We start from the raw sequence: 14,421 nt of genomic DNA, 5'->3' as shown, positions 1-14,421 counted from the left end.
TTTCATGAATCGTATTGGGCTTTAATGGAAGTATTGGGCTTTCATGAATCGTATTGGGGTATAATGGAAGTATTGGGCTTTCATGAATCGTATTGAGCTTTAATGGAAGTATTGGGCTTTCATGAATCGTATTGGGCTTTAATGGAAGTATTGGGCTTTCATGGAACATATTGGGCTTTGGTGGAACGTTTTGGGCTTTAATGAACCGTATTGGGCTTTAATGAATCGTATTGGGCTTTGGTGGAACTGTATTGAGCTTTGACGGAATCGTATTGGGCTTTGGTGGAACTGTATTGGGCTTTGATGGTATCGTATTGGGCTTTGGTGGAATCGTATTGGGCTCTAATGATAATAATAATAATAACATTAATAATTATTAATAATAATAATAATAATAATAACAATAATAATAATAATAATAATAACAATAATAATAATAATAATTTTAATTTTAATTTATTTTTAAAAAAGAATTATCTTACCGGCGGATGTATCCGCCGGAAACTTTAAAAATTTCAAAAAATTTCAAGAAAACCGGGTCTTTTAAAATTTAAGGAAAATTTCCGGCGGATGTAATCCACCGGTAACCCTCAATTAACCCTCAATAGTGTAATCCATTAGGTTGTAGAACACAAAAAAATTCAGCCGGCCTCCCCCTTCCAATCCCGAGAGGCGAGCGACGGAGCGAGAGCGACTGCACTCTGGCTGTGCAGCCTGTGTGAGGACAAGCCGACGAGGAGTCGAGAAGGGTGACCACGTCACTGACCAGCGTAGACGGCAGACCGCAGACGGAGGCGAGGCGCGAGACGACGAGAGCGCAGCAACCAGCGTAGACGCAGGCAGAAGCGGCACTCGGCGGTCGACGGCCAGCCGGCCACGGTAACTCCCGCCTCCCGGTAAGTCCGTCTTTCTCTGTTCTCTCACTTCTGCTGTTCTGAGTCCTACAGCCTACTGCTTGCCATGGGAATGTCAAGTTACATTGTTCTACTATTGTCTATTGGACAATTTGCCCCTGAAGAGATTTCAGCACAGGTATCACCATTTCAATTCATTTTCAACCTTTCATCTCTCAAGCTGTTGATGTGGCATCGTTAGTTAGAGTATTTCTTTTTATCTACTTTCATTATCATGTTGATGAATCAAGAAACCCTTCTAGAACATTCATAATTAAGTAGAAAGTGTTGATTGAATGGATATGTGAGTTAGTTAGTTTTAGGGAAAAATATGAATATAGAAATTGAATTGAATAGGTGTAGTTAATTAGGAAACATATTGGGTTAACAGTAGATATTTGCAATAAAAAAAGATGTAAAAATTGTGTTAAAGATACATGTTTGTTTCTAATTTCCCCAAATCAAACCTTCTRTTCTTACCCATGAATCTTGTGTCTATGGTGCCTTGTTTGTTTTTGAGTGAAGCAATAGAGATCTGCCTAAGTAAACAAGAGCACAGGTTCCAACTTTCACATGGCCCACTTTTTTTTATATTTGTGTAAATTTGCAAGGAATCCACAGGTATAAAATTCTTGTTTTGGTATACAAAAATTGCTTCTTTTTATAGCCAAGATTGCTACTTTTTTGGTACAAAAAGATACGGTTGTGAGAATGTAACATTGCCTCCCTCTACTTCTTGAGCAGCCTAAGAATGCCTACATGCTTTTTCAAGTGTCCATTGTGACTTTCCTTCTATGACAAATTGCATCTGTCTAGTTTTATCCATTATAGTTTCTTCAATCTCCCCTCTTCCATCAAAGTTGATGGTGTGTGTGGATTAGATAGATAAGTATGTGAAACAACTTCCAATAAAGCTATCTTCCCAATCCTTTGTAAACAAGTACGTTTAATTGATATTTTGATGGAATATGACTGGTAAGGAGATATATCTATGCATTTTCTCAAACAAAGTAGAATCCTAATATCTGCTTCTAGCATGCTTCACTTGATTATAGGCCATAGTTATTGCTAAAGTACTGTCATTTTACAAAAGTGCACTCTGCATGAGTTTGGACAGGTATGACTCAATTTATTGAAGTTTTAATTTTGAAGTATGTAGCCACTAGATTTTGGACAGTGTATTTTTGGTAAGTGCACAACTTTTTTCTCCTCCCTTCATAAAACATCGTGGTTGTTTGATTTGTTCTGTACTTGCACTTTGCATTTCATATTTACTGGTTAATGTTCTAACCTGCATCAAAAATTTACCATTGCTATTCCCCTTTTTATCATCTAGTATGCTATACCAAATAACTAATTGCTACTTCTTGGCTTTTATGATAACTCTGTTATAGACATACACGTCAATGAGCCAGAAGGGGACATTTTGATATTTATGACTGGACAGGTAATTAAAATTTCATGCCTTACAAWTTTTACTTCTTTTGTGATAATTTATTCTCCATATTGTACTATGTTATCTTTCTTGGAAAATGACAAGGTCCTCTTAGGATGATATAGAGAAGTTGGTTTCGAAATTGGAGGAAAAAATTCGAAACCTTGAGGCAGGATCTTGTATGGATGCCATAGTCCTTCCGCTTCATGGTTCTTTGCCACCTGAAATGCAGGCAAGTTGTTCATCTTAATGTCTATGTAGTCAACTTACAGTAGTATTTCTCTGTTATCTTGCAGTCTCAATGCTATCCGGATGTCATACATACAACTACTTGTTATTATGTTTCACATAACTTATTAAATGACATATATTGTCATTCTTCAACTGCTTTTTTGGGTGCCTGAGTTACTCAGAATGCACCCCTTGTTTCCGGAGGTCAATTTGCTGACAGGCTATAAGCATTTGTCTTTTAATGGTTTTGAACATCTAGGTTTTTATTCTTTTTTTGTTTCACTTTACTTTTTTCCTGGTGTCGGATACTCATTCTTATGTTCGTGTATCTTTCTCATTTAATCCATCTATCTCGACCCAAATGTTACATTTATTTTTATTCTCCTATATCTTTCTCATATAACCAATGATGGCTCACTGCCCGTATGATTATGCAGGTGCGAGTGTTTAGTCCTCCTCCTCCAAACTGTAGGCGTTTTATTGTGGCTACAAACATTGGTGAAACGTCTTTGACTGTTGATGGTGTTGTGTAAGAGATTCTATTTTTGCCAGAAAGTTTGCTATTTTGTCAACTTTGATGTCACTAATTAGTTACCTTGTAGGCTAATCTTTACGTATGTAGCGTAGTAGCAGTATGTGCAGGGGCGGAACACACACTTTCCAAGCGCAGGGGCCGAATCTAATATTATATATTTTCAAAAATGCCAAAAATACACTGGGACGATGTGTTAGTAAGGTTTGGGGTTATCCAATCAGACACACTTATCTTTTACTCATGGGTTGAAGATGGAATAAGGAAAAGGGAATAACAGGGGATCAAATGCAGAGAAAGGATAGAAAACGACCCAAGTAAGACAAGCACCTGTCAAAAAACGGGATAGTTGTCCGAGCACGTGAGAAAAGAAAAGGGAAAATACACTAAAGACCCTTCAGACTATGATACACTAAGGATCCCTTGTTCCTCCTTAGCCATCAGTTCTTAAGTCATCCCCTATAGCCCCACTACAACCCATCAAAGACCTGGATGATCTTCTAGAAAACTTGACATCATTTAGGCCTTGTATTTTGTTAGTCTTCCTTGTATTACTCCTTTTCTAGTTCATACTCATCATCCTCCTTCAATTATCACCTAAATGCTAAATCACCTAAATGCTAAATCAGTAAACTGTAAATCAGTCAATTTAGCCCTAATAATCACCTAATTGCAAATACCCTCCATTTCTAGTTCATACTCATCATCCTCTTTGAAGTAAGCTCTTTGTTGGTAAATAAAATCTTGTGGCAATACAAATTCTTTAGAACTTCTCTTTGATGAGTATCTCATCTTCTGCAGAACAATGACCATTAAGAATCTTTTGGTAGTTGAGTATACAATAGATTTCTAATTTCTAAGAATTTACTTTATATCCAATTATTCATGAGTTGTATTCTTCATTTTAAATAAATTATTTAGCATTCTATATGTTACATTAGTATCTGCAAGTAAACATGATGCTAGACACCAAAAACGACAGTAATGTTATTGTGTGTTAGATATCGAAATGGAGCAACAGTTAAGTGGTATAAGTTAATTTCAACAAAATGAAACTATGGGAGAGAAGTTGAAGACTGCGCAAACACTGCAAAAGAGAATCCAAATCAGCTAATTTCAGTAAATTTAGCCCTAAATCCTAATAATCAGTAAATCACCATATAACCAATTTCAGTCAATTTAGCCCTAATAATCACCTAAATGTTAAATCAGTAAACTGTAAATCACCACTTTTGCCCTTTTGGGTTTTGATTTCAAAAGAAAAAGGTGCAACTGTGCAAGTGAAGTGCAAGTGTGCAACAAGCAGCAATCACAAGCAGCAATCAGCAGAGAAGCAAGCAGTAGAACTGAGAAGGACCGAGGACGGACTTACAGGGACCGGGAGTTACCGTGGCTGGCCGCCGCCGCCTCCGCCTGCAGGGCCGCCTCCGCCTAACGTCGCCGCCTCCGCCTCCATGGCTCTGTGCCTCCTTCTACGCTGGTCGCCCTCCTCGTCCTCACACACAGGCTGCATTCGGCAGTGGGTTATGGCCTTATGGGTAGTCGCTCTCGCTCGCTTCTCGGGATTGGATTTGGAAGGGGGAGGCCGGTTGAAAATTTTTGAATCTAAAAGGTAATGGATTACACTGTTGTATGCTAAGTGGGAAAAAAATCACAGGGGCCAGGGCCCCTATAGGCCCCTTAGGCCCTCCGCCCCTGAGTATATGCTAAAATGAAAAGACTTCGGTTTTACATTGTTAATCATAGTTCATATTTTTCTTTTGTAAACGTAGATTTTTAGATACTACATTTTTCTGGGCAAAAAGTAATAATTGGCGTTGTTTTGGTGGCCAAATTTTTTCTTTCTTTTATTGGCTATATTATTGGGTTTGAAGACACATGCGCATTAAAATTACCCTACCTTCAACGTAACTGAAACAAATTGCATCTTTTTTTTTTGACATTATAAGTGCATATTGTTTGTTCATTTAGTACCGTGATAGCAATTTATGAAGCTATATGTGCATGCATTCATAATAGCTGGTCAATCTGGGGACATTTGAGTTTGAGGTGGAAGGAGTCAAATGAATGTGGTTGTTCACCTCAAGCTTTGACTATAGCTGCTATGTTATCAGTGGAAGGTACATTGCTTCCTGGAAGAAGGTATAATTCTGAGAATGTTACTTAGGGTGCGTTTGGTTTGCAGGAATGTTTTTGAGGGATTTGGATTCCCATGAGGTATAATTCAAATGATTTACGTTAGAAATAGAGATATTACATATAATTAACAACTAATTGAACTGACACATAATTTATTTGGGTTTGGGTACAATTAAGATCTCAATTTTGTCTTGACCGGGGACTTTCCGGAAGGTGGTTCATCGTCTTCAGATAAGCACGTATGTGTCTCTTTTCTTTTGATGATGTTTATCGACTTAGCTTATAATTAATATTAAATATTATAACGTTTTATTTATTTTATAGGAAATTCAAACCTTAAAGACCCAACTTAGAGACTTACAGGAACAAAGTCAGCGCCAACTTAGAGACTTACAGGAACAAAGTCAGCGCCAACGGATGGCGCAGGAGGAGCGACGTTTGGCGGAGGAGGAGCGATGGCGGGCGGCAGAGGAGCGACGTTTGGCGGAGGAGGAGCGATGGTGGGCGGCGGAGGAGCGACGACGACAGAGGGAGGAGCAACAGGATAGACGACTTCAATATATGGCTGCTTTGGTTACACAGCTCAGTCAATCTCAACATTCCCCCCGCCACCATAATGAATATTGTCTTTTGCCTTTAAACAATTTAGTTTTGTTTATAACAATTTAGTTTTTGTKTGGTTGGAATAATTGTAGTTTCACTTTAATGTATGATATTTAGTTCTATTTCGCCTTTTTATTTTCAGTTTTAATATTGTATAGATTTGAAGGTTTTAAATATTAATTTTAAAATAAATTTAAAATATTAATATTTATACATTTTTCCGGCGGATATATCCGCCGGTATTTTTAAAAAAAATTAATTCTTTTAGAAATATATTATTTTAAAAAAAAAAATATTACTATTTATATATTTTTCAGACGGATTTCCGGCGGATATATCCACCGGTATTTTTTTTTTTTAAATAATTTTTTAGAAACATTATTTTTTTAAAAAAAATATTATTATATATATTTTTCCGGCGGATTTCCGGAAATTCCGCCGGGAAAACAATCACCGGCGACCAAATCCGCCGGAAATCCGTTGGAAATCACTTTTTCCGGCGGATTTCCGGCGGATTTGGCCGCCGGAAAAAGTGCGTTTTTTTGGTAGTGATCATTCAACCAATCATAATTTTTTATTTTGTTCATTTTTTTTTAATTATGAGAGGTTGATTAGTCATTTTTATTGTGTAGGGAGTTAATCATGGATATTATCATCTTCATTATTTTAATTTTAGAAAAATATATGAAACAGTTTCATTAAACTTTTATTAAATATTATATGAAACAATTTCATAACCATATTAAATAATTTCATGAAAAAATTTCGTAAGATTAAACAATGAAATCGTCGTATGAGGGTGGTTTGTACGGTTTTTACAAATGATGGTGGTTTTCATTTGATCTCTCATATATATATATATATATATATATATATAGAGAGAGAGAGAGAGAGAGAGAGAGAGAGAGACTTGGGGTCATTTGAGATTACCAAAATAACACTAAACATTTACAAGGAAAAATATTATGAAGGTAATCTTCACAGTGTTTTTCCTATGAAGGTTCTAATTTTTTTTACCTTCATAATATTTTACTGTGAAGTTATAAGTGTTATTTTGTATTCTTACACGTATCATGAAAAATATATTCGTCTCATGTGAACCCAACCCTATATATATTATGTGTGTGTGTGTGTATATATATATATATATATATATATATATATAAGTGAAAGATCATGTGAGAACGAGAGTTAATGTAAGAAACGTAGTATGGGATCTAAATTCTTGATCACATTTAACCTCAAACCCACTCATGAAGCCTTTGGTACGGGGATTAATCGATTAATCTGGTGCATCTAGGTTCATCTCATCCTAACATGCATCCAAAGATTAAGATCTATTTTTACGTTTTTCACCTTAATTCTCCTTACCGAAATCCAACAATATGTGTGTGTGTGAGAGAGAGAGATTCAAAAAAATTTGTTTAAAAAACATAAGACATCATGGAAACAAAACTTGCTACCAATTCTTACCGACAAATTAGTAAAGAAGAAAAAGGGGGGAAATGACTATTTTGCCCTTTATAAATAATAGGTTTAATGAGATAGACGAATAATCATGTGAAAATAAAAGTTAAACTAAGAACGTTTGATCACCTTTAATTTCAAACTCACCCATGAATCATTTTTGATACAGCGATTGATCTGGTGCATCTCACCCCAACGCATCTCATCCTAATGTGTATCCAAAGGTTAAGATCTATTCTTACGCTTCTCAACTTAACTCTCCTCCTCCTAAAAACCCAACCATCCAAAAATATTTAATTGAATAAGATGTTAGGCAAAGCTTGGGTGGGATGACCCGCTAGAAAAAGGGGTTAGAACAGATACTTTTCGAGAAAAAAAATAAGATGTGTCGAAATGAGTTATTAAAATTAATAGACAAACATAAGCAATAAAAAAAATTGGACAAATCCTTCGACCTGTAAATATTTGATTATTAAATCCGATTAGTGGAATTAAAAATTTGGACGATTTCGAATTTCAACACGATGACTCTTTTGAGAATTATTTAAAAACATAACTCTAATCAATCCTCACTTAATTCTCATTTCCCTTATCTTCTTATCTCTATTTAATATTAATTAGAAAGGTATTTACACAATGCAGCAAGATACATCTGGATTTTAATATTTTATTTTTTATCTCAATCGATGTTATAATATGGTCTTATATGACTTTGAAAAGACAATAAATTTTTATATTTGAATAAAATATAAATTTATGTAATTTTTTAATTATAATTTAATTTAAGTTCTATAACGAAGTAATTTATATTTGGTTTGGTAATATATTTTTTTTTATAAATATAATAGTTAATTATTTTGTTAGAACTCGATAATTATCCTAATTATATTTTAGATTTTTTATATTTTAAAATGAGATGTTTATCCTCTATTAGATTATGTTTATCCGCACTTAGTTACATGAATTCAAACATGGAGCTTTAATAAGTTGTACTTATGCATAATTTACTTGAAATCTTGAATTTTAAGTAATATGCATCAATATATACAGTATTTCATTCATAAAAAATGATTTTTAAGAGTTTTTGCCAAATGCTTTATAATATAACTAGAAGAGTACTCGCGCAATGCAGCGAGATACATCTCGATTTTAATGTTTCGTTTTATTTTGTCCCCCTACCGATGTTATAATACAGTTTTATGTGATTTTGAGAAAAACGATAATATTTTTGTTTTTGAATAAAATATAAATTTGAAAATATATCTTAATTTAAAAAAAAAACATATCGATATTAGTATCAAATTTACTATATAAAGTTTTGGTTTTTTTTATAATTTTTTTAATTCAATTTTTTTATTATAATTTAATTTAGGTTTAATAAGAAAGTAATTTATTTTTGATTTAATAATATAATATTTATAAAAATAAAAAATTAAGTATTCTGTTAGAAGATAATTATTATCCTAATTATATTTTAGATTTTTTATATTTTAAAATGAAATGTTATTCTCTATTAGATTATGTTTATCCGCAGTTAGTTACATGAATTCAAACATGGAGCTTTAATAAGTTGTATTTATGCATAATTTACTTGTAATCTTGAATTTTAAGTAATATACATCCATATACAGTACTTCATGCATATAAAATGGTTTTTAAAAGTTTTTGTCAAATGCTTTATAATATAGTATAGAACCTAACGACGCCTAAAAATATAAGCTTTGTTTTCTTAAAAAATATAAGAACCTAACGACACCTAAATTTTTTGATAGATTTACATCATATTGCGTAATCGATTTCATTTAAAGAAGCATACGTAAACACGATTAATGAGTAAGTACAAAATTTTAATATTCCAACTTTGACCTTCTTCATGTGCACTCTTGCTAAATAGTCCCTACTTTCGAAACTTGTAAGGATTAACGCAGGCTTCCATTTCATTTTGGTCTGCAACACGAATATACAAACAGAAGATGACATGATTATAGAAAATTGACTGAGCAAGTCAGTTCTTTTTCTTTTTTGAAAGGAGAAAACTCCTGATAAATATCATATAAGCTAAAAGAAACAAAACAGCAAGTTCTAACAATCATGCAAAAATATCAATAAACTAAAAATTCACGTTAAGGGGTTGGGTTCACATGAGACCAAGGGTTTTTCGTGAGACCCGTAAGACCAATTTATGTTCATTGATCAAATTTATAAGTTAATGATCTAATGGTCTAAAGTTGTACGGTAGCAATTTTGTGATTATGGAGAAGTCTCGTGGCATTTATGCATGTTCAAATTGTCAGATTGTAGATCTAATTCAAGAGTTGAAAATTGGTCTTACGGGTCTCACGAAAAACATTTGGTCTCACGTGATCCCAAGTCTTACGTTAAGATATAATCCTATGATGAAAATTTCAAATTTATTTCTGATAATGAGTTTACGATCTGATTCTGAAAATAAATATATGATTAATAAGTTATTTAATTAAAACTGATAAAAAATAAAAGTGGCATTTTATTTTGTTTAAATATTTGACAATATTCATGTTTGAGTTGGCATTTCAATCTCGAAGTCTCGTATTTGAGTTGGCATTTCAATCTCGAAGTCTCATATCTAAGTCGGCATTCCAATCTCAAAGTCTTATCATTTTTGGTGATTTGCCATCCATTCAAATCTTATTGATGTAGAGACATATCCATAAATTACTATAATTAGAATGTTATTCGTGTAATATATCAAGATATATCTGGGTTTTTTTTTATATTGATATAATATGATTTTATATGGTTTTGAGAAAAAAACAATAATATTTTTATTTTTGAATAAATTATAAATTTAAAAATATCATAAAATTTTGAAAAAAAATATCGCTATTAATATCAAATTAATCTTTTTAAAAGTTCTTGTGTTTTGGTTTAAATTTTTTAATTATAATTTAATTTAGGTTTAGTAACAAAAAATTTTAATTTAGGTTTAATAATATAATTTCTTATAAAGATAATAACTAAGTATTCTGTTAGAATTCAATAATTATTCTAATTATATTTTTAGAATTTTTATATTTAAAATGAGATATTTATCTAATATTTGATTATGTTTATCTGCAGTTAGTTACATGAATTCAGATATGGAGTTTTAATAAGTTGTACTTATGCACAATTTACTTGTAATCTTAAATTTTAAGTAATATGCATCAATAAACAGTGTTTCATTAAAAAAAAGTGGTTTTAAAGAGTTTTTGTTAAATGTTTTATAATATAGTATAGATAATATAAAGCCAATAATTTCACAAAATAATTCACTTGTGGTCACGAATGTTCAAATACGGTGACTCTAGGTTACCGGTAAAATGGGTATTCGCCCTGAAATTAGTCAGCTCAAATAACGGGTTGGATATCCAGATTAATCAAAAAAATTAGGAGTTTTAACTAAGATTCATAAACAGAAAAATAAACTTCAATTAAAACATATCATAAATAAATAAACATTAGTATTCGAACTCGAACGTATCATTCTAAAAATGGAGAAGGTTTTGGAAAAGGCAATCGAAAATCCTTCCCAAATAGTGAAAAGGAAAATCTTTAAAGAATCTTAACGTAAAAGTCGTTATCGTTTCTAATATAATTTTGATAGCTGTTTGTTACGTTTAAAACTGAGATGTATTTTTTTTAAAACAATAAGATAATATTTATAATGAAGATGAGGCTAAGGTGGTATTTATTTTTTAATAGGTGTTGAAGTCTTAAGTCTTATTTCATTTCTGATTGATAAGAGATGGTGCTCAAGTCTGAATCAATAAGACTGTTTATTTTTGTAAACTGATAAATGTGTGAAATTTGTTTAAGTTATCTATTTTATCGATTAGAAAATTATAATGTTTAACTTATAGATAAATTTATACAATTTCACATATTTATTAATCATTATTACGAAGTTTATATCTCAATTATAAGTATTTAGCACATTAAATTCTATTAAAATACATGAACCAAGAGATTTGAGGATCGATTTAGAGAAATGATATATTAAGGTTAATCGATTGAGAAATGTCGTTGTGAGTTTTTTTTTAAGTAATAATATTTATATGCGGCAAATGTAATAAATAAACTCACACACTATCATCACCTTTGGTGAATTTTGAACTTCTGACCTTCTAGAAGGCCAAAGGCTACGATACCGCTAGGCCAAATGCTCTTTGGTCTGTTGTTGAGTTGGAGAATAATAAGAGGCAAAAAGAGGTTGGTTTACGTTTTACCAGATAAGAGAACAATAAGACATAAATGCCTCCGAAAAATTGAATTTTCTGTTATCTCTCTTCCTTTTAACCAATCTTGGGTTCACATGAGACCAATTTGTTTTCGTGAGATACGATGAGACCCCTTTTTTTACATATAAGGTTATCTTCATAGCGTTTTGCTGTAAAATTTCAAGTGTAAAAAATTGGTCTCATGAAAATGAATCTGTCTCACGTGATCCCAACTCTATTTTGGAGAAATAATCCGAATATTCTATCAGTTCAAAATCTTTATTTGGGATATTTTATTTCTTAGAAGTATAAAATAATATAATATTAATAAATAAATAAGATATGTAGGTAGGTGATGACGTCATAATGATAGAAATATAATACATTGATTTGGTGAATGAATTTGGCCAAATATTGGAACTTTTCGTTGAACCTGGACACACTTCTACAGTTCACGTCATTTGGTCGGCATTAACCCTTGTGACTCGTCAAAACCCTTGTTTGACCACTGGATTTATCCAAATAATTTTTTTTTTAATTAATTATTTATTTAAGAGTTTTTCAAAAACAAATCACATAAATTAAATTTATCTATTCATTTATTTTATAAATATCTTAACAATAAAAATTTAGGAAAAACTCTTACAAGTCTTTTATGTCTGATTCTTTAAGATAAGGTATTCAAACTGTTTGTTTTTTTCTAATTTTTCAGAGGCATTTATGTTTTATTGTTCTCTTATTTGGTAAGAGGTAAACCAATATTTTATTTGTCTCTTATTGTTTTTCAAACACTCAACAACGACGTTTCTCAATCGATTAACCTTAATCGATCATTTCTCTCAATCGATCATTACCAAATCAATCATCACATCTCACAATTGATGTATTTTAATAGGATTTAAATGTGTTAAATATCATTCATGGCATATTTTCGTTTAAATGAATGCTAGTTATATGATTTAAATGTAAATTTCGTGACGATAATGAATAAATATGTGAAATTATATAAATTTATTTATAAATTAAACACCATAACTTTTTAATGGGTAAGATAGATAATTTAAATAAATTCAGACGTTTATCAGTTTACAAAAACAGTCTTATTGATTCAGATTTCAGAGTTCAATACCACCTCTTTATAAATCAGAATTAAATAAGATTTCAGACTAAAACACCTCTTAAAAGCTAAATGTAACAGGAAAAAATCAACTTGAGCCTACTTGGATTGAAATTTAGAAGAAAAAAAGGGAAAGATTTATTATGAAATATTTAAATTTAAATATTTATGTGGTGAAGGAAAAGTGTTGATAATTAAACATTTTAAAATGAGGTAGACTCAATATATTCATAGCTAATAATTTTTTTTTCCACATATTAACATTAAGATTTATTTTTTACATTTTTAATACATGATTTGACCTAATTTTGATATAAAAAAAGTGTATATAGTAATACCCTTCAAAATTTCAAAGTAAGTTGATACTCAGAACTTTTTTTTTAATTAATTTGTAATAAAAATCATGGAATCTCAAAAATATTGTACTACTTTATCAGTACAAATAAATATTTTAATAATATTGATATCTTTTTTTAAGTATATAATATTTATATACGACAAATACAATAAATAAACTCACACATTTTCCTAACTTTTGGTGGAGTTTGAACCTTTGACCTGCTAGGAAGTCAAAGACTCACATACCGCTAGTCCAAAGGCCTTTTGGTAACCTTGGATCATGAAAATAAAGAAACTCTAAATCAATTTTAAAAACTCGAAAATATTAAATTCTAATAAGAACAAATAATAAAAATGTAATCGCTGTTAAAATCTCAAAATTAAATAAATTACTAAACTTGAATGTAAATTAAATAAATTACTGAACTAAATTATAATATTTTAAGTAAAACTTGTAATTAGAATAATTATTCTTAACCAAAGGGTCTTTGACCTAGTGGTATTGTAGTCTTTGGCCTCCTAGAAGGTCATGAGTTCAATCTTACCAAAGGTAATGAGAGTGTGTGAGCTTATTTGTTGTATTTATCGTATATAAATATTATATACTTAAAAAAATTAATTATTATAAATAACTTTCTTTATTTCTTCAAAAACGTTTAAGGTCCATATCATGTTGGTTGGCAACAATTTTCTAAAAACACGAGAACATGTGTATTTTTGACAAAGAACTAATGCATACCTAATATAAAACGATATTAATACAATAGGTAAATTTTTATTATCGTTTATTAAAATTAAATAACGAACATAACTGAATTCGTCTTTTCGTAACAGTATAAATCATATCGACATTTATTATGTAAAAGTTGGTTATCGGTTATTTAAATAATATTTTAACAACGATATTTTATATGTTTTTAATTAATGTAATAACGTAATTTAGACAAGGGAAAAACATACTTATATAGAAGGACACAACGCAGCAAGGACCTATGTAGGTCTTTTGTCCATTAAGCCCATTAAGCCATAAGTAAACATCATACTTTGGTTGTGCGAATAAGCTATTTCATCCATTAAGCCCATTAAGTCATAAGTAAACATCCCCTAAGTAGGCTTGCGTGCACCCGTTCAAGCTATTTCTACAAGTAGATTTTTTAAGTATGAAATGTGCATCTGTTAAACTTTAAGTGGCGTTCCGAGACATTAAAAATACAGTAAACATCAACTAAGAAATTGAAAAAGTATCTCGAAATCAACCAAAAAAACTTTAAAACATCTGTGGAATCGGCCTAAATATAGATTAATTACATAGACAATTTTCATACTATAAACTCTTAAATATATTTTTATTTTAAAATAATAGACTCTTAAAACATACATTTTGAATATAGTTTTTAAAATTATAATTGATGTTAACTTGGTTATAT

The 14,421-nt window shown here is 31.0% G+C and overlaps 1 protein-coding gene across 1 annotated transcript; it reads left to right on the top strand.

Moving 5' to 3' along the window:
* The first annotated feature begins 2,111 nt into the window (after positions 1 to 2,111).
* LOC112528921 (probable pre-mRNA-splicing factor ATP-dependent RNA helicase DEAH4) lies at positions 2,112 to 3,180 on the top strand. Its single transcript, XM_025139958.1, has 3 exons — positions 2,112 to 2,340; positions 2,444 to 2,560; positions 2,997 to 3,180. Exons 1-3 carry the CDS (start codon positions 2,329 to 2,331, stop codon positions 3,090 to 3,092), a joined length of 225 nt encoding a protein of 74 aa, XP_024995726.1. The 5' UTR covers positions 2,112 to 2,328; the 3' UTR covers positions 3,093 to 3,180.
* The last annotated feature ends 11,241 nt before the right edge of the window (positions 3,181 to 14,421 follow it).

This window comes from Cynara cardunculus (assembly GCF_001531365.2).
Source record: "Cynara cardunculus var. scolymus isolate 2C chromosome LG 16, CcrdV1, whole genome shotgun sequence".
Taxonomy (NCBI): domain Eukaryota; kingdom Viridiplantae; phylum Streptophyta; class Magnoliopsida; order Asterales; family Asteraceae; genus Cynara; species Cynara cardunculus.
The sequence above is the reverse complement of the archived record's forward strand: the minus strand, read 5'-3'. Positions and strand labels throughout refer to the sequence as shown.

Excerpts from the sequence above, each read along its gene's own strand:
- LOC112528921 (XM_025139958.1), top strand. Across the intron at positions 2,561-2,996 it reads CTTTGCCACCTGAAATGCAG|GTGCGAGTGTTTAGTCCTCC; the intron begins GCAAGTTGTTCA and ends ATGATTATGCAG.